The sequence below is a fragment of the Carya illinoinensis genome, chromosome 13 (assembly GCF_018687715.1).
Source record: "Carya illinoinensis cultivar Pawnee chromosome 13, C.illinoinensisPawnee_v1, whole genome shotgun sequence".
Taxonomy (NCBI): Eukaryota; Viridiplantae; Streptophyta; class Magnoliopsida; order Fagales; family Juglandaceae; genus Carya; species Carya illinoinensis.
The window spans coordinates 32629043-32656833 of NC_056764.1; the positions used below are offsets into that span (position 1 = coordinate 32629043).

The 27791-nt window shown below is 36.7% G+C and overlaps 1 protein-coding gene across 1 annotated transcript; it reads right to left on the minus strand.

Annotated features, from left to right (window-relative positions):
* Positions 1-1092: 1092 nt before the first annotated feature.
* LOC122290760 (beta-glucosidase 12-like) lies at positions 1093-26104 on the minus strand. The gene is made up of 13 exons (XM_043098389.1): positions 25940-26104; positions 25745-25810; positions 9546-9605; positions 8031-8106; positions 7784-7861; positions 6484-6571; positions 6123-6378; positions 2742-2860; positions 2401-2621; positions 2240-2271; positions 1899-2001; positions 1671-1779; positions 1093-1576 (listed from the first exon to the last, which is right to left on the minus strand). Exons 1-13 carry the CDS (start codon positions 26102-26104, stop codon positions 1408-1410), a joined length of 1542 nt encoding a protein of 513 aa, XP_042954323.1. The 3' UTR covers positions 1093-1407.
* Between the last annotated feature and the right edge of the window lie 1687 nt (positions 26105-27791).

Consider the following 27791-nt stretch of genomic DNA (forward strand, 5'->3'; position numbering starts at 1 on the left):
GAATCTCCGGTTCGAACTAATATTTATTAGTTCAAACAGATTTATAAGGATGAAATTTATTTCTTCCCTAATAAATTTCGCCTCTAAAAATTAAATTTCTTGTAGCGATGGCTGCTAAAAGTTTCACTACTAGGATGCCTTGGGAAGTGATAAAAGAGCTAGAAACTTTCAAACTTATATAGGCGAAACCTTAGTCTTATTTAGTATACAATATATAGGCTACATTGTATATATATAAGTTTTTTCTGCTTTTATTTTTGTCTTAAATTTCATCTTTGATTTTTTTGTAATTCTTAAAAAACTTTTGTATGGTTTTTCTCATTCAAAAGTACTAAAGGAAATTAATAAATTTGGAGGTATTTAACAATATCCCTCTTCCCTAGAAAAAACTGTATACGCCGCCTTAGTACCGTAGATATTGATAAAAACACGTTCCATTTAGGTTCACATTGGCTTGATGTCGAGTTGCTCGCATGCCTGGATATATTTTTCCGTTTTCTTGAATCCCTAGTGAAAAAAAACTATATACAAAATAATATAAATCCCAAAAAAAAATCATAATGATCTATAAATATAAATATATGTATATATATACATATATACACAGTACACTCACATATATATATAAAGATGTTTTCTTAACAATCATAAAAATGTACGGAAAAACAGTTCAGAACCAGGTTATGTGTGAGAGGTTTCCAATCCGATTAATTAGACTAATTCAAGCTTTAATTTTAGAAAGGTATATTATTATATTTATATGCACATCAATTTCAATTCTTAAATCTAAACTCGTAGGTACTATTTTCAATTCAAATATTTAAATGAGTGGTGCTAGGGAGCTGCCTAGCAGTAACAGTTGGACGTGACCCTAGCTAGGCTAAATTTCTTTTTTCAATTTTTATCGTTTTTTCTTTCATGTTTTTTAATATTATTAAATATTTTTTAAAAATATTAAAAAATACAAATATATACATTAATAGTCACTTTCTTAATCAATAAGTAAAATAAAAAAATTAAATACATGAGTCATTGAAATAAGTGGACAAAATATAGGGGCAAAGTAGCATGCATACATTATTCTATTCAAATTTGTCACTTGAGGACTTATCATCGTGTATGATAATTACCATTCGATAAGCAAAGTAATTCGATCATTCAGTAATAAAATTTCAGAATACTTAAAATGTGAAAATTTGTACAACCCATGTAGAATAAAGAAAATTACAAAGCGCGCAATCCGTCCCCAAAGCAATTTATTATTCTGCAAGCGTTTCCACCAGTACAGAAAGAAAATTACATTATTCCAAAAGTACAATATTAATGATCGAAGTCAAAATTATCAATTATTATCGATCTGAGATCACCCAATTCGATATGCAATTCGTAATGCGAAAATCTTCATTTCTATTTCTTGAGGAAATTCTGGAACCAATGCGCTGAAAGTTTGGGGTATCCTTTCAATCCGTTGTCATAGTCGATAAAGTAGATACCAAATCGAACCGTATAACCGGACATCCATTCATAGTTGTCCAAGAATGACCAGGCAAAGTATGCCTTAACTTTCACGCCCGCCCTAATATTCCAAGCAAAAAAAAGAATTAAAGGTCAAAGATAGATGGCTTTTGAGAGAGAGAGAGAGAGAGAGAGCTGTATGAATTAACACTTACCCGATAGCCTTATGAACATGCGCAAGATGGCTATAATAGTAGTCAATTCTTTGGGTGTCCACAAGAGCTTCCTTGAGCGGTAATGAGGCATTATTGAACTCATCGATTCCTAATTAATAAAACATTATTATAGTTGAGAATGGTTGAGAAAAGTTGAGAAGATATCACTTTATCAGAATTCGTCATCGACTTTATGCAACAATAATTGATAAAAGTTGAGAAAATCACCGTTCTCGGTGATGTAAATCTCTGGATCACCGTACTTGGTTTTTGTGTAGACAAGAAGATCGTAAATTCCTTTAGGATAGACAGAGAGCCAACTTGAAGCAGCCTGAGATTTATAGAAATATTGAATTGATCACTACGTAAGAATTTGCCAAGAGTGGTACTGCTTTTGTTTGACATCATCATCATGTGTTGGGAAGGACGTGGATCAGAAAGAACCATTAAATCGATATATATATATTTTGCAATAAAGCAGCTGCTTATGACAGCGTTTGTAAGATCCAATATTATCATCGATCCGGAATATTATATAGTGGAAAATAAATTAATGTTAAATAACATACCTCTGGACCAATGAGGACCCCGTTGCGAGAAGCTGCCAGCCTGCCATGCACAGCCAAAAAAAAAAAAAAAAAAGATGTAGTTAATATTAGATACATGGTGAGAGTCATGAGACAAACATATATATCGATCAATGCTTTTTGAGTGTTGAATTTATACGGACTTGTTTGACTAACAAGAGCATCTGTCAAGTAGCTTTTGTTCAGGGACTTAGATTCAGGTGCATCAGCAGCATAATTGGCAGTATAGTAGTTTAATCCGATAAAGTCGTACGATCCCTTCACCAGCTTCGATTGCTTTGGGGTGAACATGGGTAATCGGTTTCCACGTACGTAAGTACGCATGCTGAGGGGATAGCGACCCTTTGTCAAGGGGTCCATGAACCTGCAACAAAATATAAAACATCGACAAATTGAGATCGGGATATGAATCAATCGTCCTAAAACTAAAAAATGAAAACAGGTGTGAACATCAAGAGAAACTAATTAAAGAAAATTAACATACCATCCGAACATGAAATCAACGGCACGTAACGCGGCAGGACGGTCTTCCTCTGATTTCGGATTATATGGCACCATCCAATGGCATACAAGTGTTATACCCATAACACCTTTTTGCTTTGCCTGAACGAAGTGAACGTGATTTGGTTAATCATCAAGCCATGGCTTGCCTAGTTAAGTCAATACAACACCTATGACAGAGACCTATTTTGATGTTGTAAACTTCAACTTTGGTAAAGTTATTATTAGTGAGCTTGAGAATTGTATTCATAGTCTGGAAAATCGCCTTGAAGATTCTTTTTCTGTTGATTCTTTTTCTGTTGAGGATGAGAATGATCTTTTGGCTACTAAATTGGATCTTTTAAGTTGAAGGGGTAGAGAAGACACTTGTCTTTCTCATACGGCCAAGAAAAGTTGGCTTAAAGATGTGGATCAAAATTCTAAATTTTTTCATACTTATTTGAATGCCAAGAATCATAAGAGGGTTTCTGATATGCGCTTCGCTAATGGCACTCATTTAAAAACTCCTTTCGATATTCATCAGGCGGCCATTGAGTATTTCCATCATTTTTTGAGTGAGAGCACTAGTGGTGAATTACCTAACTTAGGGGATTTGATTCCTCCAATGATTTTTGAGGATAAAAACCCGATGCTCTATAGTATCCCTTCTCTTGGAGATATTAAGGATGCCCTTTTAAGCATTCCTATTGATAGTAGTTCTGGTCCGGATGGGTTTGGTTATGGCTTCTTCAGGTTCTGCTAGGATATTGTTAAAAATGATTTACTTGAAGCCTTTTCTGATCTTTTTCAACATTAGTTGCTTCATAGATTTTATACTTTCTTTTATTGTGTTGATTCCAAAAGTTGATACGCCTACTGATTTTGATAATTTTAGGCCTATTAGTGTTTGCTCGGTGGTTTATAAAATTGGTCAGTGTACTCAAACAAGAAGTACCTCTCTTATTTCCCACCTTATGTATACTAATAATATTGTTATTTTTGCTAATTGTTGTAAGAAGTCTATGAGAGGTTTGATGGAGGTTTTAAATCTTTATGAGCGTTGGTCGGGTCAAATTCTTAATAAAGATAAAAGTGCTATTTTTTCTTTGAGAAGATTTCTATTTCCAGAAAATCCTCTCTTTTCCGTATGTCAGGTTTTTCGGAATGTGCCTTTCTTTTTAACATTTGGGTGTCCCTATTGTGGTGGGGAGGCGTAAAGTTGGAGATTTTGATGAGTTGCTTGGGAAAGTAAAAATGAAAATTGCAGGGTGGAAGATGAAAATGCTTTCTACTAGTGGTTGGGTGATTCTTTTGTGCCATGTGCTGTTTAGTATGGCCACTCATCTTTTAGTTGTGCTACATGTTCCTAAGGGGGTGCTAACGGCTTTGAATAGGAGTCTGAGCTCTTTCTTTTGGGATGATTTGTGTGGTAATGGTAAGCGGAAGTGGATTGCATGGAATCATATTTGCCATCCGACAGAGGAAGACAGCTTGGGTATTTGTGATTTTGGAGACATTCAGCGGGCTTTACACATGAATTTTGCTTGGCATCTCTTTCAGGGTCAGTCTTTGTGGGCAAATTTTTTTTGAGATAAGTATGTTCAGAATAGTCATTTATCTCTTTTGAATCCTAATACGGGTACACAATTTTGGAAATCTATTGTCCGTAGTATTCCAAAGGTTTTGAGTAATTCTAAGTGGCTGGTGAGATAGGGTAATATCTCTTTCTGGTATGATAATTGGGAGAATGGTGGTCCTATTAGTGGTCATTATGCAGTTCCCAAGAACCCTATGTTGAAAATCAAAGAGTGTCAGATTGAGAATGGGTGGGATATCCTTCTTTTGGAACGGCTTGTGGGTCAACAAAAAACTTTAGAGTTATATCAGTTTTTGGTTAGAAGGAAGGATGGGCATGATATTCTATTTGGCTGAAGGATAATAATGGTAATTTTACTACGAAGAGTGATTGGGACTATATCCGTGTTAGAGCTCCTTCTTTACCTTGAGCTCATTGGATTTGGCATGCTAATCTTCCTAAGAAAATTTCGATCATGATGTGGAAGCTTCTCATAACTGTTTGATTGTGGACGATAAGGTCAAGAATATAGGCATTCCTTTAGTTTCTAAATGTAACTGTTGTGCAAGGGGTCATATGGAGCATTTAAATCATGTGCTCTGTACTAACGATTTTGTAGGACGAATTTAGCGTTTGGCTGCGACTCATTTAGGTGTTCATATGGGTGTTTTCCAAACATGGAATGAGCAAATTAATTTTTGGTTCCGTCATACTGGCAAGTCTTTCCAATTACGGATTAATTTTGGTCTTCTCCCATCTATTGTCTCTTTGAAACTTTGGGACAAGCATTGTAAGGCCCGGTTTGAGAATAAGGTGGATTTAGCTCAGTTGGTTTGGCATGTTATTAAGTTGTGGATCCACATGATTATTTCTTTATTTATGAAAGTTTCTAAGATCTACCCCCTTGATGTTGTTACTTTGCATAGATTGTAAATTCAGGTGTTAGATCCTAATCCTAGTCATGTTCGTGTGGTTAGGTGGACTCGGCCTCCACACGACTAGTTGAAGCTTAGCATTGATCGGAGTAGTCTAGGGAATCCTGGGCTGGCTGGTGCTGGGGGTGATTCGTGACAATTGTGGTAGTTTGCATACAGCTTACTCTGTGTTCTTCAGTCATGGGTCAAATAATTTTGTAGAGATGACGAGTTTGTTGGAAGGGGTTCAAAAGTGCTACCAATTTGGTTTTAGGAAGGTGGAGATTGAGACAAACTCTCAATTGCCTATCAATTGGATTACTAAGGGGGACTGTAATATTTGGTATTTAGAAAATTTTTTGGAGGAATTGCAGCGTCTCTTGGGCAGCATGGAGTATCGTTTGACCTACATTTTTCATTAGGGTAATACTGTGGCTGATTCTCTGGCCAAAAGGGGAGCTGGGAGTTTAAATATGGATTGGTCTTTTGATAGTGATAATCTCCCCAACCATCTCAAAGGTCTTCTTCGTATAGATAGGATTGGTCTTCCTTAATTGCGTCTCTTGTAGTCATCATGTTTTTTACTTGTGTTGATTTTGTTTGCTTGAGTGATCTTTTTTGTACGTGTTTACTGTTTTGTTCTTTTATTTAGTGTCCTTATCTTGGCCCTGTATTTTTCCTTTGAATATTATTGAAATTTTAATGCCTGTGTTTTGGTTTTTTATTAATTAACCCCTAGGTATCCAGTTGTTACCACAATGTTTTTCCGTCAAAAGTGAGATCAAAAGTGAAGGCTATCAATAAACTTGGAGTACCATTCTCTTTTTTAAAATTTAAAAAAAAAAATTGAAAAAAAAAATGAACTTCAACTTTGGTAAATATATAGTATTGGAACCTGATATTTGGTCTTGTACATGTCAACGGCAGCTGCATGAGCAAGAAGCAGATTGTGGGCGATGGTATATGGCTCCTTCGCTGAATCTCCACCGGTGCAATTCAGATTTTGCCAGCTCGAACATCTAAAAGGTGCTAACATCCCTTGTGCATATCCACCACTGCTGTAGGTCCAAGGCTCGTTTAAGGTGATCCAATGCTTTACCCTGTCACCAAACTTCTTGAAGCAAAGCTCTGCGAAGTCCTTGAAGTCTTCCCTGAAAATTACGTACGTACGCATGCACAGATATATTAGAGTGGCCCATCTCTATATTTGGAATGTTGATAATATGACCGTGAATTAGTCATGACTCATCACTTACACAATGCGATGACTTAAGAAACCGCCATACTCATGTTCTAAGGCCATGGGAGTTTCCCAGTGGAAGATTGTCACATAGGGCGTAAGACCTGCATTTCAATAATTTTAAGTACCATTAATACTGTTGAGGGAAAAATGAGCGTGTTGGCATATTCTTGTGAAAACCTGTGTAAAATGGTGTTGTAACAAGTGTTGTTGCGGAAGGATTGAAGTGGGCTTGAAGTGTGCTCATTATTGGTCAAAAGAAGCGACTTCGCTCGACCCTCGCTCGACATAGCGCTCGAGCGAACTCAGGCAGATTCAACCGCTCGACCATCGCTCGACATACGGCTCGAGCGAACTCAGGCAGATTCAACCACTCGACCCTCGCTCGACATACGGCTCGAGCGAACTCAGGCAGATTCAACCGCTCGACCCTCGCTCGACACTGAGCTCAAGCGAACCCAGGCAGAGTGTGTCGCTCGACCCTCGCTCGACACTGAGCTCGAGCGAACTCAGGCAGAGTCGACCGCTCGATACTCGCTCGACATGGCGCTCGAGCGAACTCAGGCAGATTTCGGCGCTCGACCCTTCGCTCGAGCCAATGTTCCAGATCACTTACAATGTAGGGTTTTGAACGCCTCATTTGATGGGAACTATAAATAGAACATGTTAGCTTCTGTTCTATGTGTGGAGAATCAGAGCAAAAACCCTAAGGGCCTCCAAGAACATCTTAGAGCAATCTCTCCCCCATTTGATTGATTCTTTCTTGGAAAAACATTTCTCCACCACAACATACACAAAAATCAGCTTTCACTTGAGTCCATTGAAGTGGACATTTTTGTTGGCCGGAAGAGTCCGGAGCTGCCGTTGATGCAGAGATCGAGAGGTTCTCGTGGGAAGCTATAGGAAGGTCGGAGTTCCGACACTACATGCGTGTAGAGACCGAGTGGGTCACTCGTGGTGTTGCAAGCCAAGTTTAGCTACTACAAAGGTTTTGTGAGTGTTCTAAATTGGTTGTAACAAACTAAAGTTTCTATAGTGGATTTGAGGTGGTGTCTTACACCCGGAGTGGTTTTAGATTTTGAAGAGGTTCTTCAAATGAGTTTCCACTCCGTGAACAAAATCATGTGTTGATTATTTGTGTTATTTGTTTCATTTATTATCTGCTTGTTTGATTAATTTTCAAAAGGCCAGAAAAATTAGATTACACCTATTCACCCCCCCTCTAGGTGTAGTGTTGTGTAGAACCACTGCTTTTTCAAATACATTATCATCAGTGAATTATTAGTATATGATATGTTAATGTGGACGTCCATGACCTCTGGCTAAGAGTTCATTGATGAACTTGTTGTAGTGGCGGATTCCTTTCTGGTTCACACCATCACTAATCTTTCCGGCTGAAAATAGGTACCATGCTCCACAAATGAATGGTTATGACTTATAATGAATATATATATTCTATATTCATATAGAAAGCTATAACAAAAAAAAAAAAAAAATACAATGCATGTAGGCATCGGAAGATTGCAAGAGATCATTGATGCAGAAAAGCATGTAATTAATTACTTGGTATCAGTCTGGACCATGCGATCGAGAATCTGTATGCATCTGCATTCATATTCTTAAGAATCCCAAAGTCCTCCTATAATTTCCAAAACAGACAAATACCACTAGTTAATTAAGAGAATTAATTTTTGAGCTAAAAAATGTAAGGAAAAAAAAAAAAAAAAAAAAGAGCTTATGTCTACAATTTTTTAGATAAAATTTCTATAAATTAATCATTTTTTTTATTTGAAGTTTTTTTAAATTTGAGTTTTCTAATTGAAGTTTTGATTTTTAAGGACATGACATTAATTCTACCTCGTTATAATAGAACGAAAACAGATTGAAAATGCAACCTCATCAATATTTAGTTTTTTTCTTGTATGGTATATATACCTTTTACTCGTCTTAATTATCCAGAAAACGAAAAAGAGAGAGAGAGAGAGAGAGAGAGAATATCTTCTCATAGGTACTGTCTGCAGTAAGGCTGAGAACAGCCTCCATCCATTACTGAAGGAATGGGACACCACTGCACCGAAGCATAAACTCTCCCCTATCATCAAATCGGCAGAAACTCATTGCCTGTCTCTCCCTCCCATCAAAGCATCATCGACTCCCTCTCTGGTTTCTCCCTCTCATCAGATCATCATTGACTCCGAGTCTCTTTGGTATCGGCGCAGAAAAGTTTGTCTCTCTGTCTGGTTTCAAATACCCATCAACCTCTCTCTGGTTTCTCCCTCTCATGAAAGCATCATCGACTCCCTCTCTTATAAGTATCGGCACAGAAAAGAGGATCTGAGATAGGCATTTTTTCTGATACGAGGGAGTACTTCAAAGTATTTCGGCTTTTTAGAATCGATGGATTATGAACATAGTCTTTTGAAATGGGTGGATTATGAACCTTGTTTTTTTATTTCAGTTTGAATTTAGAATTGGTTTGGACTGTGTGTTGGTCTTAATTCTGCTGGTTTTTTGTGTGGATTTTTGCTTGAAATGGGTGGATTATGAACCCTGTTGTGAATCTATGTGGATTATGAACCTTGTTGTGAATCTGGTTCAGTTATGGAATATAGATGTAGTATTGTTCCCTAGGAACCAACGACATGTATATGGATTGATTATACGTGTTTAATAAATTTCCTCATAGACCCAAATGTTGTTTGTTGTGAATCTGGATGGATTATGAAAATGATTGTGGAGTTTATAATTGAGCATAAATGTTGTGTGGGAGTTTTCTGTGTATACTTGAGTTTCTATTTCAATATTAAAAGGAAATTAAGACTAGGAGTTCAGAATATTTGCAATGGTGGTGGCGGCAGCGTCTCGATGGGGGTGGGAACGTGTGGCTGGGTGAGGTGAAATGCTGAGGGAGAAAATATGTTTTAGGATTTTTGGGAAAATTTCTGATTGGGTGGTCTTCATAGAAGGTTTTACTACATTAATGACGTGGCAGTTTCTTATTTGAGGTTGGTTTCGCCACAAAAATAGCAGGTACTGCTTCGAAGCGGTTCTAAAAAAGAAACAAAAGGATATGCGTACCTTGTAGCGATGATATTGATCATCTGCTACATCTCCATTACTGCCATCTGCTATCTTTTTCTGCAATATTGAATAAGTTTTATAAGTTGAGAAAGACATATACTGGTATACACCTTCCAAAGTAATTACACATTAATTTTTTTTTTTTTTTTAAGGAACGCCACTACAAGGATTTAATATTTTTGCAGCGTCTAAAGTTCTTGCAAATACTATCTAAAAATGCTATAATTGATCAATTGTAGCGTTACTACCCTCCTTACACGTTCGACAGTATAAACCCTTCTTTTTTGATCAATAACAACGTAATTGAAAAAAAGCTGCAAAAGCTATCTTTTGCAGTGTTTCTAAACCGCTGCTAAGACAAAAATATCACGGTGCAAAAGGCGACTCCATCTGAGTGCATTGGCACTGCAACTAATCTATTGCAGCGAAATTTAATGATAAATTTCGCTGCAATAGCCTCCCAACAACAGCAACGCTACATTTGGTTCGTTGCTATTGCAATTTTTTACAACACTTAAAATCACTGTAATTGATTTATAAGCGTTGCAATTTGTATACATCAAAAGCAACATACCATTCTAGCGCTGCTTTTGATGCTTTTTACAGCGTCTATTTATCGCTGCAAAAACCATAAAAACGCTACAAAAGGGTATGCCAAAAGCAACAATTTTACCCCCGTTGGTTTAGTTCTCTTGCAACGTAATTAAATCGCTGCAAATACTTAAAAAGCGTTGCAATCAAGTGAAACCAAACGCAACATCTTTATTTTCATTGCTTTGAATTGTAGTTGCAATGCTCTGTAATTGTTGCTTTAGAGGTTTTGTAACGTTAAAAAATGCTGCAAATGATCAATAGCAGCAATTTTGAAAATTATTTTGCAACGCTTGGGAATGTATCGCTTGGTATTTACAGAGATCAAAAATTGTTGGAAAAAGCTTTTTTCACAATTTTTTTCCCTCTGCTTCGTCTTATGACGTAGGTATATGAAAGTTCTATCTTTAGACAGTCAACTAACTTATTTAAATGTCCAATTCAGTGACTAACTTAAAATAATAAATTAATATGTCCAAATAATATTATTAATTGTTAGTTATTTATATGTCCAAATAATAAATTATTTTTGTTTTAATACCTTAAACCCAATTTATGAATTTTCAATATTCTTTCACCTATATGAAACGACCACACCTAGTCGAAACCCAATATTAAGTACTTATAAATTAGTAAACATAATAAAAAATCCTGAAACTTCCCTTATATGCACTAATAAATATCTTAGATTCAAATATTGTGATATAACATCAAACACATTCATTCATCTAATCCTTTTTGGGAATTCACATTAATATAGTTACGGGCTATACAATGGAGTGGACCAAATGGAACCAAGAACCCGCAACTTTTCTAACTACTAAATATATAGTGCAGCCAGTTCTGCTCTTTTATATTTAAAAATGTTATCTATACCAAGTGCACCTGGGTATTGTAGGCAGGATATAACAACTTCTCAACTGCATCATGCGGGGGAAATTGATCTGTTGCATTCTTTGTAACGTCTTTATCTCCAACTCCAACCTAGCAGTAATAAATAAAATAACTAGTCAGGCGGTTGCAAATACTTAGTAGTAGAATATAGCCATATCAAAAGCAGGACTACACCATTCATACCCAACAGTATCCAACATGAGAGTTTATGATGGATAGAAAGCAATTTTTCAATGTGTAACCAATAACAGTTGCTGCTCCTGACATTTAAATTTCACAGAAAAATTTTGAGGAATACAAACCACTTGATTTGGGGAGAGTGAGAGGGAGAGAGAGAGAGCATATACAATAGAACCACCTCATAAATAGGCCGACAGATACACCCATTTGGAAAATCCTGCGAACTTATTCAAGATTTGCCTTTTTACCTATATCCAAAGCTTTAAAGGAAATGGTGATCGGAATGGGACTAGCTATCCTAAAGTGATAATAATAATATCTTATGTAATCTTGTAGTTTGTTAATTTATTTTTTATTTATTTATTTTCTTTTTTATTATGTAAAATCTCAATACGATAATATACAACTTGGAGTCAAGTTTTATTGACCCTTTCCTTGTACAAGTTTTAAGATCAAATAAAGTTTGTAGTATTTATATGTTTGGTGTGTATATATATGTTTTGAAGTAGGCTTTTCTTTCAGTTTGGCTAGGGTAGTTGCTGAATTACTCACTAATATATCACCAGAGATGAACCTGTGCTGTGATTGCTGGATGGTTCAGATGAAATTCAAAATTTGGAAAAGATTTTGGTTCTCGTGGTTTTGTGATATCAGTACAACAGCGGCAATTCTTTTTAAAATTCCATGCTATCTTGGAAGGTGTTGGTTATAGTGGTTTGCATGGTCTATACAACAGCAGTAATGGTAAAGGTTGTTCACCTAGAAACAAAAGAAGACAATATATAGGCAAGTTTAGAAATATAACTACAATTCATGTACTGGTGAGAGTAAAAATCACTCCAAGAAATTTGTCATGCAAACCTAACCATGTATTTTCATTTCTTTTCTCATTCTTTGCTTTTATTCCTCACAGTTTGTTTTTTTTTTTTTTTTATTATTTTTTTGTTTAATAGTTGTTTCCCTTTTCTGAATAGATCCCTGCTATGTCAGAAAATAGATAAAAAAAAAATTGAAAGATATTTGAAAAGACATGCCTATCTTTATCAACTTCATCAACCAATCTTGTAGAACACTTGATCAAGTTAGCTTTGAACTTTTTCATCATAACTTGAGCATTACAGCAAAAACATCTCCTATAGTTGGCCACACATTATTCTTTTATGAGTATTTTTTGCCAAATTTTAGCCATTCAATCTCATCACTCACCAGTCAAAATAAAAAAATTAGTGTCCAAGAGCATTAGGTAGTTACAACTTAAACAGCCCAAACACGTGTTTTTAACTGCTCAACTGCTCAGTGCAGAACTTCTACAAGTATCATTAGCTATTGTTTGGTTTTTCCTTTAACTACCAACAAAGAACCACATCACCAAATCAGTAGTGGTATACCAAATCACCAATAAAAGAACACCAAATCAATGTGACACTACTTTAACTACCACAGTAGTGTTTTTTTGTTTTTTTTTTTGTCTATGTTTGCAATCGTGGTTACAGTAAAACAGTTTCTCTGCAGTAATGGAATTTTATTAGCCAAGAAACTTTATAAGGCAGTCATTTCACATCTTTTCCCTTCTTATTAACATATCTTAACTCCAACATGTAAACCCAATGTCTAAAAACTCTTGTTAAAGTACTATACAACTTCAAAGTTCTATAGTCATGGAGATGTCCAATGATTGATGAAGAATTTGCAAGGGAAATGCTGGCTGGAGTAAACCCCATCATCATTCATTGTCTCCAAGTAAACATAAGCTTTCAATAAGGATCTATGTCTAAGATACTATTTGAATACACTGTGATTTTGCCTGGGATACTTGGAATCATTTTTTCAGTAGAATGGGGTTAGCTTATTTTGCAGCAAAGCAACCTAAGAGCTAGACAAATGAAATGCAGAGATACTTTCTATATCATTTTGATCTATATTCTATGTGGACCTATCTCTTTTAGCTAACCAAAAAATCGAGTCAGAGCAAAAGCTTTCACTAGAACAGAGGGCTATCTTCAAATGATGCCCAGCATCTCAAAACACAACCAAAACACTTTGTAGTTCTTCTTCAGAAATCCAATAGTCAGATGTTTACATAAACAATTACTTGTTTATGTAATGATATACACAAGAAGAAAATTATAAATATGAATTGATATTGGAAAACACAAGCAGTAACAATACCTCTATTTACGCTAAGAGCTAGGGCTACATAGCAAAAAAGAGAAGAAGAAAATATGTAGTATTGGGGAAGAAACTTACTTTAAAGAAGAAAACAAGAATAAAACAAACAAAGAAATCCTTACTTTCATGGTAATTTCCCTTACTGCTCTTATTTGTCACTGTATTGTTAATGTCAGTCACTGTGAATGAGAGAAGTGGAGAGTATCCATTCTGCAAGACAAGGAAACAAGGAAATAAATGGGCAACTAAAATGTTCAACATCATTTATATTGTTTTTTAGATTGAGCTATGGCTATATATGACTAAAAATAAATGAATATAACAAGGATGAAAGAGAGGGGGATTATATATATTAAAGCTCAAAGTTAAGATGGCAGCTAAATAAAGTTAATTGTTTAATAATCATTTTACACATTCAAAAGGGAAGAAAGAGCAAAGATTGTCTGATCATTCAGATCAAGATCATGCGCATGGCATGGAGGGGATTATTTCACATCCCTTGATTTAGTACTATCATTTCCAAATACAAATTAGAGAGATTACACTTATGTTTGAAAAATAATTACTAAAGAGCAATTAAGACCTGAAACCTTACAACAGGCTTGAGTGATAAGTACTATTGCTAAGTTGCTTAAATGGTTTATTAAGACTAGAGTCATCCTTCTATTTTCACAAAACATGATAATTATAGAGATTGAACAAAAATACCATTATTTAGTAAAAGAAGTAAAAAGCAAAATAATGTTTCCTCAAACACATAAATAAGTTTTATGTAATATATTAGCATGGAACAGATCACCAAACCTGTTTTCTAGAAGTAACTAAGCATTCCCCATTAAAGTTATCTTATTTCATCTCAAATGTTCTTCTTACTATTAGCTAGCTAGAAAGAATCATGGTTCGTAAACATTATTTCTTTTCCTATTTTAATATATATATATATATATATAGTTGCATTCGTGGGGTTTTATATAGTGGGGTCAAATACTTGGAATAGGAATTGAAAACCACATCAGAGACATAAGAAGGCAGGCATACAACATGCAATCTATTGTGGGGGAAAAGGGGGATATTGAATATGTACATTCCAGTTGCGTTGCTTCAGAAGAACTTATTTAAGTTGTCATAGGAAGTTATTCTTCCTGCAGGTAGTTGCTATGGAGCAGTAGTACTAGTTTGGCCTAATGTACACCCAAGGTAGAACATGAAAGCTAGTGCTACAAACTTCGCATGAATCATGAAATTTCATGTTTTGTGGCAATTTAATAATCATTATGCTTTTGTAAATCATTATCCCCTACTGATCTTATGAAAACCAATACATTTAGACATGACCCTAGCTCATGATTTATCTTTGAAAGCATGATTAGCATCTCGATAATCACTAATATTTATTATAGCTTAGCTATATATAACCTAGACACTTGCCCAAGTGGTGCGCAAGGATAACTTTTCTCCACAATGCATGTATCCAAATCCTAGTAGATATCACAACTATATATTTATTTTTGATAGGCAGATATTGACAGAAAATGGCCCAATGCTTCACAAAACTTTTGATATTTCATTGCAGCGTGTGGAGATGTGAAGGAAGTTGGACCACTCAATCTCCACCAAATATTCTATAGACTAATACAACTTTTAAATCAAAGAAGTAAAGACATATCTATACAGCCAGACAAATAAGGGCGGATTGTGATATGCATAAAAGGGTCAAGACATCAAACATGTTAATGCATCAAGTAAGGCTATTATCTTTGTAACCTTTCTTTCCTTATGGCAGCTAACAAATTGGGTTTAATTCACACCAAAGAAACAGTGCCTTTTGGCTTGGCATGCATGAAATAAGCCAAAAGAAACTATGAATTAGAGATAGGAAAAAGTGAGTACATTAAATTGGGTTCAATTCATAGTACCTGCATTTCAATACAATTTATGCGCGCTTTAGTAAACCGTAACTGCTATAACTGAGTCCTCCTCATTTTTCTTCCTTTTTTATTGAAAGTTACAAAAAATGCTGACCTGTGTGGCTGCAAAAAAGCATTTTGAAGTCTTATTGGACGCAGAGACATAAATTGTACCACTTCAAGATGAGAAGCATTATGCTTTTGTTGAAAGGCTTGAAATAGAACTGTGAATTAATTAATGGGGATAGGTTGAAACCAGAAGTTATACCTAGATATCTGAAAAGGATAGAAACTACCAAGATATATATAGCTAGGTACTTAATATTTAGTGAGATGAGTTTCATGATGGATTACAAAGGAGTACAAGATTCAAGTATATCAAGCCAAATCTCTACAAATATCGAGATGTAGGTGAATAATATATATTCGAGATGCTTAAAATATAAAAATAAAACCCAATTGCATCAGTCAACTAATTGGATTCTAGATAAAGTAACATTTCCTTCCAAACTCTTTATTGTGTCTACTAAATCACTAGACATTATAGTTTGAGTGTTGCAGAGGAGTGAACAACTCTTCATTAGTTTGAAGCCTGTAGATACAACAATCAATGGATAAGGGTGGCTCCAAGTCTCCTAAATTTTCTTTGATGTTAATCACTAACCATCTATGTTGATCTCCCTCTATATAATTGAATCAATTGCTTCCCCTTCAATTCTATCTATGTCCATGTGTGCATGCATCACAAATACTCCATGTAATTAATTCAACAGACCTTCAGTTATTATTTAATAAATAGAACCTTTATTCAAAAAATATAGTTGAATAATTTGATAACCTATCCTCTAGTCTCCTTTATTTCTATGTCAACAATGAAAAACATCACAAACTTTGCTCTTCTGAGAAAAGCCTGCACTATGCTCCTATACTCTTCTGATAAAAGCCTGCACTATGCAGAAAAATACTCACAGGCCCAATACTGCATTACACATTTTCATGTACCAAACTCGAACTGAGAATAATCCTACACTATGTAGTCCAAACTCAATCTCCAATCTGAACTTAACATCTATAAGACCAATTAATATCTTCTGATAAAAGCCTACACTATGCAAAAAAATACTCAGCCCCAATACTGCATTTTTCAACCAACATAGCAACCATCGGCATTCCCAAGTTAAACCAATCCAATGAATTATCAATTTTGATAAACTTCCTCATAAATATTATCCCTGGATTCTAATTTCCAGAACTTAATCAAAAAAATTAGATCTCTGGTTTTTGCAACTAAATATCACCCACAGTTTGCTCAAAGTCTTCTCTTGAGCCAAAATATGCATTAAACTAAATAGACTCGAAAAAACCCGATTTTACTTCACTCAAAATAAACCCAACTCAGACTACACGCCAGCTTCATTTTAGCATTGCCAACCTAATAATCCTAGCAACTAGAAATAAGCCATTCAAATTCAATTAGGAAGCAAACTTCAAAATTTACAAATGCAAAAAGGACCACAGATTGAATCCATATATCAAATACTACTTGCCAACCTTCGAAAGCATCACTGATTAAATGAGTTTTAAAAAAAAATCAGCCAATACAAATAGAAATCGAATACACAAGCCAAAGAAGGAAATTTACCCTTTCCCCACAATAGAAATCAAAACAGACCAACTCGGAGAGGCAGTCAAGCGCAGAAAGCACAAGTCCGAACACAACGATGCAAGAAGTGAAAATTTGATGTCGAGATTTTGTCTTCCACCGATACGAAATTGCCAACTGCCGACTACTCCTGACCTAAGCCAAGAGAGAAGAAATCGACAACCTTCGAAGGAGGAAAGCAGCAACGTAATTGGGAAAAGAAAATGAAAAATGGAGAGAAGGGGAGAGAGGGAGGATCAAGCCATTCTAGAGGGAAGAGATAAAGGGAGAAAGAGAGAAAGGGAAAGAGAATTAGCCAAGAAAAAAATGGAAGGGGCGTTCGGAGTAGAGGGAAGGGAGAAAAGGAGAGGTCACTGGGAAGGGTGGATGTTGAGGATTTTAAGATGGAGTCTGATGGGTTGCTAGGTCAATGGGTAGCCGTGTGCAAACTATGGGGAGGAATCAAATATTACGAAAAGTAGCTTCCGCGGGAGGAAAATGGGGCGGAGGAACTAAGGTTGGTGATCGAAGGAAATTACAGAGAGAGGAAAAGAATTGAGCATAGACACTCCGGCGATTTTGGAGGAGGAAAGAACAGAGAGAAGTGGAGAAGAAAAGAAATTAGGGGGAAAAATAAAACATTTCATAAAATTTTGGCGCCCAGAAGTAATAACAATGATTATTTAGGCGTTGGAACGTATTTTAGTAAAACCAGCAATCAAAATCTATGCAAATGTCATATTTTTCACTGCAAATGTAAAATTAAGGAATTCTTCCACTTTTGATTTAAAAATCATGCGACAAAATTAAAATCGCTGCAATAGATTATCTATTGCAGCGATTTTTTTTGTAACAATATACAAATCGTAGCAATAGACAGTTTTTCTTGTAGTGCGTGCAATATATCATGTGAAAGCAAAAGATTGGCCTTGAAAGAAAAACGTATGCAGTTAGTATATATTTGAGAGTACTTAAATGTTCGTCTCTTTCTACTTCCAAAATGATATTTTCTTTATCATGTTGTGAGTGTAGGTTACAATTTCGGACCACGTACGTATGGCCTTGATATCATTTTAAATAATCAATTATCTCAAGAACTTTATGTTCTATATAAAAAGTGTTAATTGGACGGGCGCCCACGTGGGGCAGACCCCTCCTTTACTCTGCCTAACACATGGCTTTAAGCCATGCGTTATTTTCTTGTAACGCATGGCTTTAAAGCCATGCGTTTCTACCAAATAAATGGCAGATTAAGGCTGGCCTTTAAGGCCAGCCGTGTAGGGGGCTATATATAGCCCCCCTCTTTTGATTCTTGGTAATCATCAGAAAAAATAAAAAGGCTCTCTCTCTTTTGTTCTCTCTTAAGATAGCATTTAGGCTATGAATTGTTAAAGCGTTAGTCTAGTAGTACACTTTACCACTAAGTGAAAACTTTTGTCGATCTGGAGAAACTTGTAGAGCAACTTTATAAGCTGAGCTTGAGGTACTTTCTACTGTGCATTCTTACATTGGTATCAGAGCATTTATAATTGCTTCCAGTTTCTTTTTGGCATATGCATGTAAACTGTTTTCTTAAAAAAAAAAAAAAAAAAAAAAAAAAAAAAAAAAAAAACGTATAAAAAATAAAAGTTTTTTTTTTTTTAGCTAAGCCGCTGTGTAGCACTGCTGCACTCACCACCACACACGGTGGTGCAGCGCGCACCACCTTTATGCGTGGGGGTGCAGCGCACACCAAAGGGTGCTGCGCTCACCACCCACACACAGTGGTGCAAAAGGCACCACCTCTGCATTCGGTGGTGCAGCGCGCACCAAAGGATGGTGCGCGGCACCCCTGTAATGGTGCTGCGTGCACCACGATGCAGCAAGCACCGGTGGGAGCCCACGGTGCACGGAGCACCGTGGGGGCACCACAGCGGTGCTGCAAGCACTGCCTTGGTGCTGGCGCACCAGAGGGGTGCTGGCAGCACCACCTAGGTGATGCGGCAGCACCCAGCTTCCTCTGGAGCTGTTTCCGACGAACAACGACACCGGTGACATCCTAAAACAGTGGCTGTTTTTGGATGGTTTTTGCAGTTACTGTTCACATGAACAGTAACTGCTGGAGGAAGAAGATGACTTATGTCATATGTTTTTTGCATGGGCTTGGGCCCTTCGGCCCATTTTGTTTGGGTTAAAAAAAAAAAAAACATGGACTAGGCTTTTCAGCCCAGTGTTTTTTCTGAAAGTTTTTTTTTTTAACCGAAAGTAAAAATAAAAAATAAAAAAAAGGACACAGGCTGGGTTTTTCAACCTAGTGTTTTTTCTGAGAGTTTTTTGTTTTAAACGGAGAAAAAAATAAAATAAAATAAAAATTTTGGCATGATTTAATTTATGCTTAGATATATTGTTATATTACATGTGATCTTTTATTTAATGTTATAGATTAAATGTGATAACATGTGAATATTTATTTGTTTTCATGCAATTTTTTTTTCCATAATGTTATATTACATGTGATCTTTTATTTAATTTTGAGATTAAATGTGATAACATGTATGTGTGTTTTGAACATATGGAAATATGATTATTTTATCATATATGAATGTTAGACTTGAATATTTAGACATTAGTTTTTATTTCTTTTAATGATAAAATAGAAAATCTCACTAACTAGTCTTAGTTAGAATTGTCAGTGTGAATGATGGGCTGAAAGAATTGCAGTGACCCAGTAAGAACTGTAAATGCATTGTATAGCCAAAAGACCATGGTGACCTAAGTAAGAACTGTAAATGCACTGCATAGTCAAAAAGACTACAGTGGCCCCATTAAGAACTGTAAATGCACTGATGGAACAAGAAAAATTGACTGTAATGGTCTCATATGAACCATCTTTGTAGACTGGCCCAACAGGTTGCTGTAGTCTGGCTGTCTTTGTAGACTGGCCCAACAGGTTGCTATGGTCTGGGTAGCTATCCTTGTAGATTGGCCCAAAAGGTTATTGCGGTTTTAGTAGGTTATGTCTTTACATGTGACTAGGCCTAGATGACTACTTAGGATAGTGGGAGTATGGTTGAGATTTATGATGATAAATTCTCCCATATTTTTTTTTTTTAAATTTTCGCGGGAATTGATCTAGAAATCTAATAATTGGATATTGTGGCGCAAGATATGATTCTGAAGCCTAGCGATTTTTCGATCTTGCGACATGTCTAAATTATTCTTTTTCTAACTTGAAAGGACACGGTAAATTTCTTAGGTGTGTGAGTAATATCCCTTCTTTGCATATTGTAGTGAAATGACATCCAAGAATATTGTTGTTGACTTAAACAAATAGGAGAAATTAGATGGGAAAAACTATGACATATGGCATCGCAAGATCCAATATGTCTTAGATGAGCAAGAGGTCTTGGAGGCCTTATCTCACACCCTTACTATGCCCGAAGAAGGGAACTCGGAACAACACAAGATAGATCAACAAGCCTATACCCAATGGGCTAAGAAAAATCGGTGTGCGCGCATAATTATGTTAAGCAGCATGCACAATGATCTAATGTGTGAGTTCGAGGTCTATAACACTGCCCAAAGCATGTGGGAGGCTTTGAAGTTGAAGTTTGGTGAAACTTCAGCCACTAGATTGCGTGGATTAACCATGAGGTTCAACTCCTATAAGATGCGCTCTAACCACACGATGAAGCAGCATCTTAGGGTTATGTCAACTATGATCCGCGAACTTAGGTCGGCAGGACACAACCTGACAGATGAACAGCAAGTACAGGCAGTGATAAGATCACTACCGAATTCTTGGGAGAATATGAGCCAGAACTTGATGCATAACGAGAATATGAAAGACTTTGATGATGTCTCGCGTCATTTGGAATTGGAGGCTGAGCGCCTAAAGGCTGCTAAGCCCAATCATACGGCCTATGTGGCTAATACTGGTTCGCGCAAGGCATCAAGGCCTAAGCGCAAGAAGTCCAAGAATGGAGTGGCTGCTGGACATATTAAAAAAGTGTCAGGAACTTCTCAACGCACCAAGAGAGGCAAGCGCGGGAAAAACAAGTCAAAATTAGAGTGCTTCAACTGCGGAAAGATTGGCCACTTCGCTCGTGACTGCACTGAGCCGAAGAAGGTACACTCTGACTTTTCTCGCATTGTTTTTATAACTAGCCATGTGATGGTCGCTGACTCCTATCCTTTATGGACTGTTGATTCAGGAGCGATCGAGCACATAGTGCGAGATAGAGTCAGATGTGTGGAGTATCACCGGATTCCAACTGGGAGCCGTGATATCAAGGTGGGGAATGGAGCTAGCATGGAGGTACTAGGACTTGGTACCTACAAGCTGGACTTGCGGGGTGGCCACACTCTTTTCCTCCATAATGTGCTATACGCTCCTGAAATCCGACGAAACTTACTTTCCATTGTTACTATATTAAAACTTGGTTTTCAGATTGTTTTTTAAAACAATTATGTTTCCTTTCATTTGGGCCATGTGTTTTATGACAATGCTTTTCTTCAAGACGGTTTTATGATATTGGATTTGGTTTATTCTAATATAAATGAATCTATTGCTTTTCTTTCTTCATCTATTGATAATTTGGATTCATACACATGACATGTTAGGCTTGACCATATAGGGCAAGATAGAATGACTCGATTAGTTAGAGAAGGCCTGATAGGCAATCTCGCTAAGGTCATCTTGCCCACGTGTGAACATTGTCTAATGGAAAAAGCTAAGAGAAAACCGTTTGGAAAAGCCACTAGGGCATCTTTTCCACTGCAATTAGTCCACTTAGACATCTGTGGTCCAATGAGTGTGAGGGCTAGACACGGAGGTGTCTACTTCATCACTTTTATAGATGATTTTTCACGTTACAGTCATGTCTACTTAATCTCCCATAAGTCTGAAGCATTGGAATGTTTTAGGCGATATCTAAGAATGGTCGAGAATCAGTTAGATAAGAGTTTAAAAACTCTAAGAACTGACCGAGGACGAGAATATCTCTCTGAGCAATTTAAAAGGCTCTGTGATAAAAATGAATCAAAAGACAGTTAACGATGCTGAGTACGCCATAGCAAAATGGTGTGGCGGAAAGGAGAAATCGAACACTACTTGAGATGGTTAGGTCAATGATGGCGCAAGCAAACCTACCAATTTCTTTTTGGGGGGATACACTTTTGACTGCTGCCTACATTCTTAACCGAGTATCCTTCAAATCAGTAACTTCCACCCCATATGAACTATGGACCGGCGAGAAACCCAATTTGAGTAACTTGCGGCCATGGGGTTCAATGGATTTTGTTCATGATCTTTCTCATAAGTTTCGAAAATTAGGCCTAGAGGAAAGAATTGTATCTTTATAAGGTACTCAGAACACTCTAAAGGGTATGTGTTAATAGGTGAACAAACTGATGGAATTGTAACTGAGATTGAATCACGAGATGTGGATTTCATTGAAAATGAATTTCCAAGTAAAGGTGAGGTTGATAGGAGTTTAGAACTTCATGAGATTGTGGAACAAGAGGAAAGTGCTCCAAGGAATTTAGTTGACAATGAGGAAGAAATTCTTCAAGCTCTTACAAATGATAAAAGGGACTTAAATTCGAGTGGGAGCACACCGCTTGTCAATCAATCACAACAATCTCAACTGTGTAGTAGCACACGTAAAAGTATTCCCTGTCGTCATTTTAAGATTGAAGGGGAAGCTTTTATGGTAGCTCCGCATGATGATGATGAGCCTAGGACAATTCATGAGGCTCTCTCATCTTCTGCTAAAGATGAGTGGATGAAAACTCCTAATGATGAAATTGAGTCTATGAAGACAAACCAGGTCTGGGATCTGGTTGATCTACCGACAGGGCGTAAGACTATTGGGAACAAATGGGTTCTTAAAGTCAAATGCAAGTCGGATGGATCGATAGATAAGTACAAAGCTCGCTTAGTGCCGAAAGGATATACCCAGCAGGAGGGTATAGATTATGAGGAAACTTTTTCACCAGTGATGAGGTTTGCTTCAATTCGCCTGATTCTAGCTATAGTAGCAAACATGGATTTGGAACTCTACCAGATGGATGTTAAGACAGCATTTCTCAATGGAGAACTAGATGAGGAGATCTATATGGATCAACCAACAGGTTTTGTGGTCAAAGGTCAAGAGCACAAAGTGTGCAAGCTCAAACAATCAATATATGGCCTAAAACAATCATCTAGGCAATGGTACCTCAGATTCCATCGAGCCGTTCTTTCGAATGGGTTTACGATGATCACAGAGGACCATTATGTATATGTCAAAAGGTCCAAGAAGAGTTTCATTATGTTGTCATTATATGTTGACGACATACTACTAGCTGGAAATGATAAAGGGTTGATAGTCGCCACAAAAGAGTGGTTATCTTTCAATTTTGAGATGAAGGATATGGGTGAAGCAGAATACATTCTAGGAGTTAAGATCTACAGAGATCGATCAAAGAGACTTTTGTGTTTGTCCCAACAGACTTACATAAAGAAAGTCCTCGAGCGTTTCCTAATGAATGAATCTAAACCCATTGACACCTATATTTCAAAAAGCGAGAACTTATCTAAAGAGTTGTGTCCTAAGACTCAAATAGAAAAGGAAAGGATGGCCCGTGTCCCTTATGCTAATGCTATGGGTAGTCTGATGTACGCAATGATGTGTACTCGGCCTGACATATGCCATGCAGTTGGCTTAGTGAGTAGATTTAAATCTAATCCCGGACTAGCTCATTGGAAAGCAGTCAAGAGGATTATGCGATATCTCAAGGAAACTGCAGACTATGTGCTGTGCTATCAAGGTTCAGATTTGCAGTTAAAAGGTTACAGCGATGCCGGGGCAGTGACCTAGATGAGCGTAAATCAACCACTGGTATGCCTTTCTGCTCAACAATGGCGCTATTACATGGAGCAGCAAGAAACAACCCTGTATAGTTTTATCCACCATGGAGGCAGAATACATAGCTTGTTCTTTAGCGGTTCAAGAAGCTGTTTGGTTACGAAGATTCCTCAAGCATTTAGACATTGGCACAGATTCTTCAGATCTGGTGACAATATTCTGCGATAGCACGGCTGCTTTCGCATATGCTAAGGACTCTAAGTACCATGGAAGAACCAAACACATAGATATCAGATATCACTACATCAGAGACATGGTAGCGCAAAAGGAAGTGGTTCTGAAACACCTCTCTACGAGTCGCATGGTTGCTGATCCCTTAACGAAGCCTATAGCTAGAGATGTCTTTGAGGCTCATGTTAGAAATCTAGGACTGCGTAGACTGTAAATGCTTTTTGTATTTCAAATGACATTGAGATGTAACCTTTCCTTTGGGATATTAATACAATATGATTCAGTTATTGTCTTTATCGTATTGTCTTTCTAATTCACACACAAGATATGTCAACAGGTTTAAATCGACTCACTCACACGAGCGATCGCCTCTAGCGCTTGAGAAGCGAGTAGAGATGAGACATTGTGTTCTTAGATACTTGTCCAAATGGATAAGTTAGTTGACACAAAGATATGTTGTTTTAGTGGGAGCTAAGATCAGGTCCAATGAGAGGACTATGCATGGGTTACCCCACAACGTATGTAGCTTGTGGTTAGCCAGATGTGAGATCCTCTTTGACACCTTGGAGGCAAGCAAATAGAGGAACTCGGGTTAGACGCTTAAGGAGCGGCTAGACTAAGATCTGTACGATGTTGATATAGACATATGCTCTTTAAGAAAGAGAAATCCATCGTAGCATGTGTTTCATACTACATGTGCTTACTCGACCAAATAAGTAAGTGAGTAAATGGTTCCCCTCTTTCTCACTGTGCAAGTCTCATTTTTTTTTAAGTGTCCTTTACTTTTGACTATGTCACAAGATGGAGGTTATAATGTCTGCTACTTTGGTATGTTGTCTATGACCATGATTAATACGGTCTAAAGAGGCATTGCTAGGAAAGCAGTTTTGACCAAAATTGAATGATATGAGTGCAAAGGGAAGATTCTTCGATATCGCATCTTCGATAGTATTTGCTGACGTCAAACTATGACGCTACATACTGGTAGCGACTAAGGTTGTGAACATATTGAAATGATATAGTCAAGCATTGTTCTGAGTTTTCTGAAACTCAAGAGGGTTTAGAAAATGCTTGAACTGATGCGATCGAATGAGTCTAGGACATAACCAAACACTTTAGGGATGTTACTATGCTAGTCTTCTCTGGGAGAGATTTAGTGTATGTACTCCCGCCTTTCTATAGATATGCTTGGTGGTCGCACAGTCTATTTACTTGTATGAATAAGATTGAGAACATTAGAGAGATTCTGACCTGGGGTCATGCTTACTGTGTGAAAGTGGGAGATGTTAATTGGAGAGGCGCCCACGTGGGGCAGACCCCTCCTTTACTCTGCCTAAGCCATGCGTTATTTGCTTGTAACGCATGACTTTAAGCCATGCGTTTCTGCCAAATAAATGGCAGATTAAGGTTGGCCTTTAAGGCCAGCCGTGTAGGGGGCAATATATAGCCCCCCTCTTTTGATTCTTGATAATCATCAGAAAAAATAAAAAGGCTCTCTCTCTCTTTTATTCTCTCTTAAGATAGCATTTAGGCTGTGGATTGTTAAAGCATTACTCTAGTAGTACGCTTTACCACTAAGTGAAAACTTTTGTCGATTTGGAGAAACTTGTGAAGCAACTTTATAAACTGAGCTTGAAGTACTTTTCGCTGTGCATTCTTACAAAAAGTAATATCAATTTTTAATGGGAAGAGAGAGAGAGAGAGAGAGAGAGAGAGAGAGAGAGAGAGAGAGAGAGAGAGAGACATGTGTACGTATTTGTGGCTGTAATAATCCCATATACTTAGTCCTTTGCCATCTTCAAACGCTGCACCTTCATACTGCATGGAATTCAAATACATATAATTGGGGTTATGCACGTATATATAATATGCATGACTTCTTGTTGAACGTACAAAAACTGAAAATATGTATGATATAAACATGTACGTAGAAAACCGGGGGCTCACCTGATAGGAAGCTGATGCTGTACCAAAAGTGAAACCTTTGGGAAAACTGGTCCTGTTGAGTGTAGAAATGCCGTAACTAGGAGTGATAGCATTAGCATTGATGGTGTTAGCGAAAGAGCCAATAAGAACAAGAAGGCCTATGAGCATGTACCCTTTCATCGCCATAATGGGTTTTGGTGTGATTGTCACCAACTTGACTTTTATAGAGGACCAGAGGCAAGCCTCTTCGTTTTTTTCTTTAAATCTTGTATTATCTTTTCGTGTACAGTACTGAACACGATAGGATATTAATACAGGAATGAATTTTTACTCCCTACTTAACATTTGCATCGTTAATATGACATTGCACTCATGTACGTGAGCCCATCGGCTAATTTTGTCCCCATTTTTGTTTGTTTTTCTTTTTTGACATGAGGCCGATAACTATCTCTCGATATTGGAAGTGATTAGTGGAATCATCACCAACCTTTAAGTTGAGCAATTAATTTGAGCTCTTCTCACTGCCTGATCAAGGTCCGAAATTTAATCCTAAATCATATGATTTTATTGGGTAAACTTATTTTTATCCAAATCAATTTATATTAAATTTATAAATTATATCATATATTGTCACCCTTAATTTTATAAATGAATGACACATTATAATATATCTTGTTCCAGATATTAACCATGTTTATATATATATATATATATATATCTTGTATATTAAATTGGAACCTACCAAGTTTTTATAAAGGGAAAATACGTCCATATATGTTTGTCCTTTCTTTCTTTGCTCGTGTCTAGATCATTGATTAGATAATGCCAATTAACTAATGCGCATTGGCCCCCGCTGGGTAACTATTGACTGGACGTTTGTCTCAACGTGTTCCAAGTGGTGTGGGCACTGTGCAACGATTGATTCAGACAAAGTCATTTCCCATATTGTCAAAATGAATTAATGATTATCTGGAAAACTCATCTTGAAATTTTGTTTTAAGTGGAAGAGAAAATGATATTTTGTATTATATAATATACACTGTAGCATCAGATTAACTGTCCTTTATGTCCATTTAGAAGATGAAAGATCTCATTATTAAAAAAAAAATTAAAATTTTTACACAAAATATAATAAAAATTTTAACTTTTTCAAATCTCAAAATAATTATAATATTAAAAAAATATTATTTTAATATTATTTTATTCAATTTTTAATCTTCATTTAAAATTATTTTATATCATTCACTATCCAAACCACACATTAGTACGTACACATACATGCATGCAATAGTCAAATTCCTTTTATGGTGACAGATGGGCAGTGTGGAACGATTGATTCAGACATCGATTCATATCCCATATTGCCAAAATGAATTAATGGCGATATGGAAAACTCATCTTGAAATTTTGTTTTTTTTTTTTTTTTGAAAGGAAAAGTGGAACTTCATTAACTTGCCAAACCAGCAAACAGATTACAATCTGGATGAAAAAACACCCTAGTATCATCAGGTTCCAAAACAAGAGAACCCTTAGCAAGATTGTGAGCAAACTCATTACCACATCTTTTAACAAAAACAACTCTCCAATTACTAAGATTTGAAAGCAGAGCCTTAGCATCTATAAGAATCATACCAACCCGATCATATCTGGTCATCTGCTGTTGAAGACCAAGAACCACTTGTCTTGAATCACCTTCCAGAGTAACTGAATGCACTCCCAACTCTATTGCCAATTCTGCAGCAAATAGAGCTCCCTGAGATTCAGCTAGCAAGGGATCAAACAAACTCGGCCTTGAGAACTGTTTTGTAGCTAGCACCCGACCCTCATGATCTCTAGCAACAATACCATAACCTGCTCTACCCTTAGCTTCAGA

Coding starts and splice junctions, on each gene's coding strand:
- LOC122290760 (XM_043098389.1), bottom strand. CDS start 26,104: ATGGCGATGAAAGGGTACATGCTCATAGGCCTTCTTGTTCTTATTGGC. Junction 2,622..2,741: donor GTTGATTTCATGTTCGGATG/GTATGTTAATTT, acceptor ATTTTGTTGCAG/GTTCATGGACCCCTTGACAA. Junction 2,272..2,400: donor TGCTCTTGTTAGTCAAACAA/GTCCGTATAAAT, acceptor GCAGGCTGGCAG/CTTCTCGCAACGGGGTCCTC.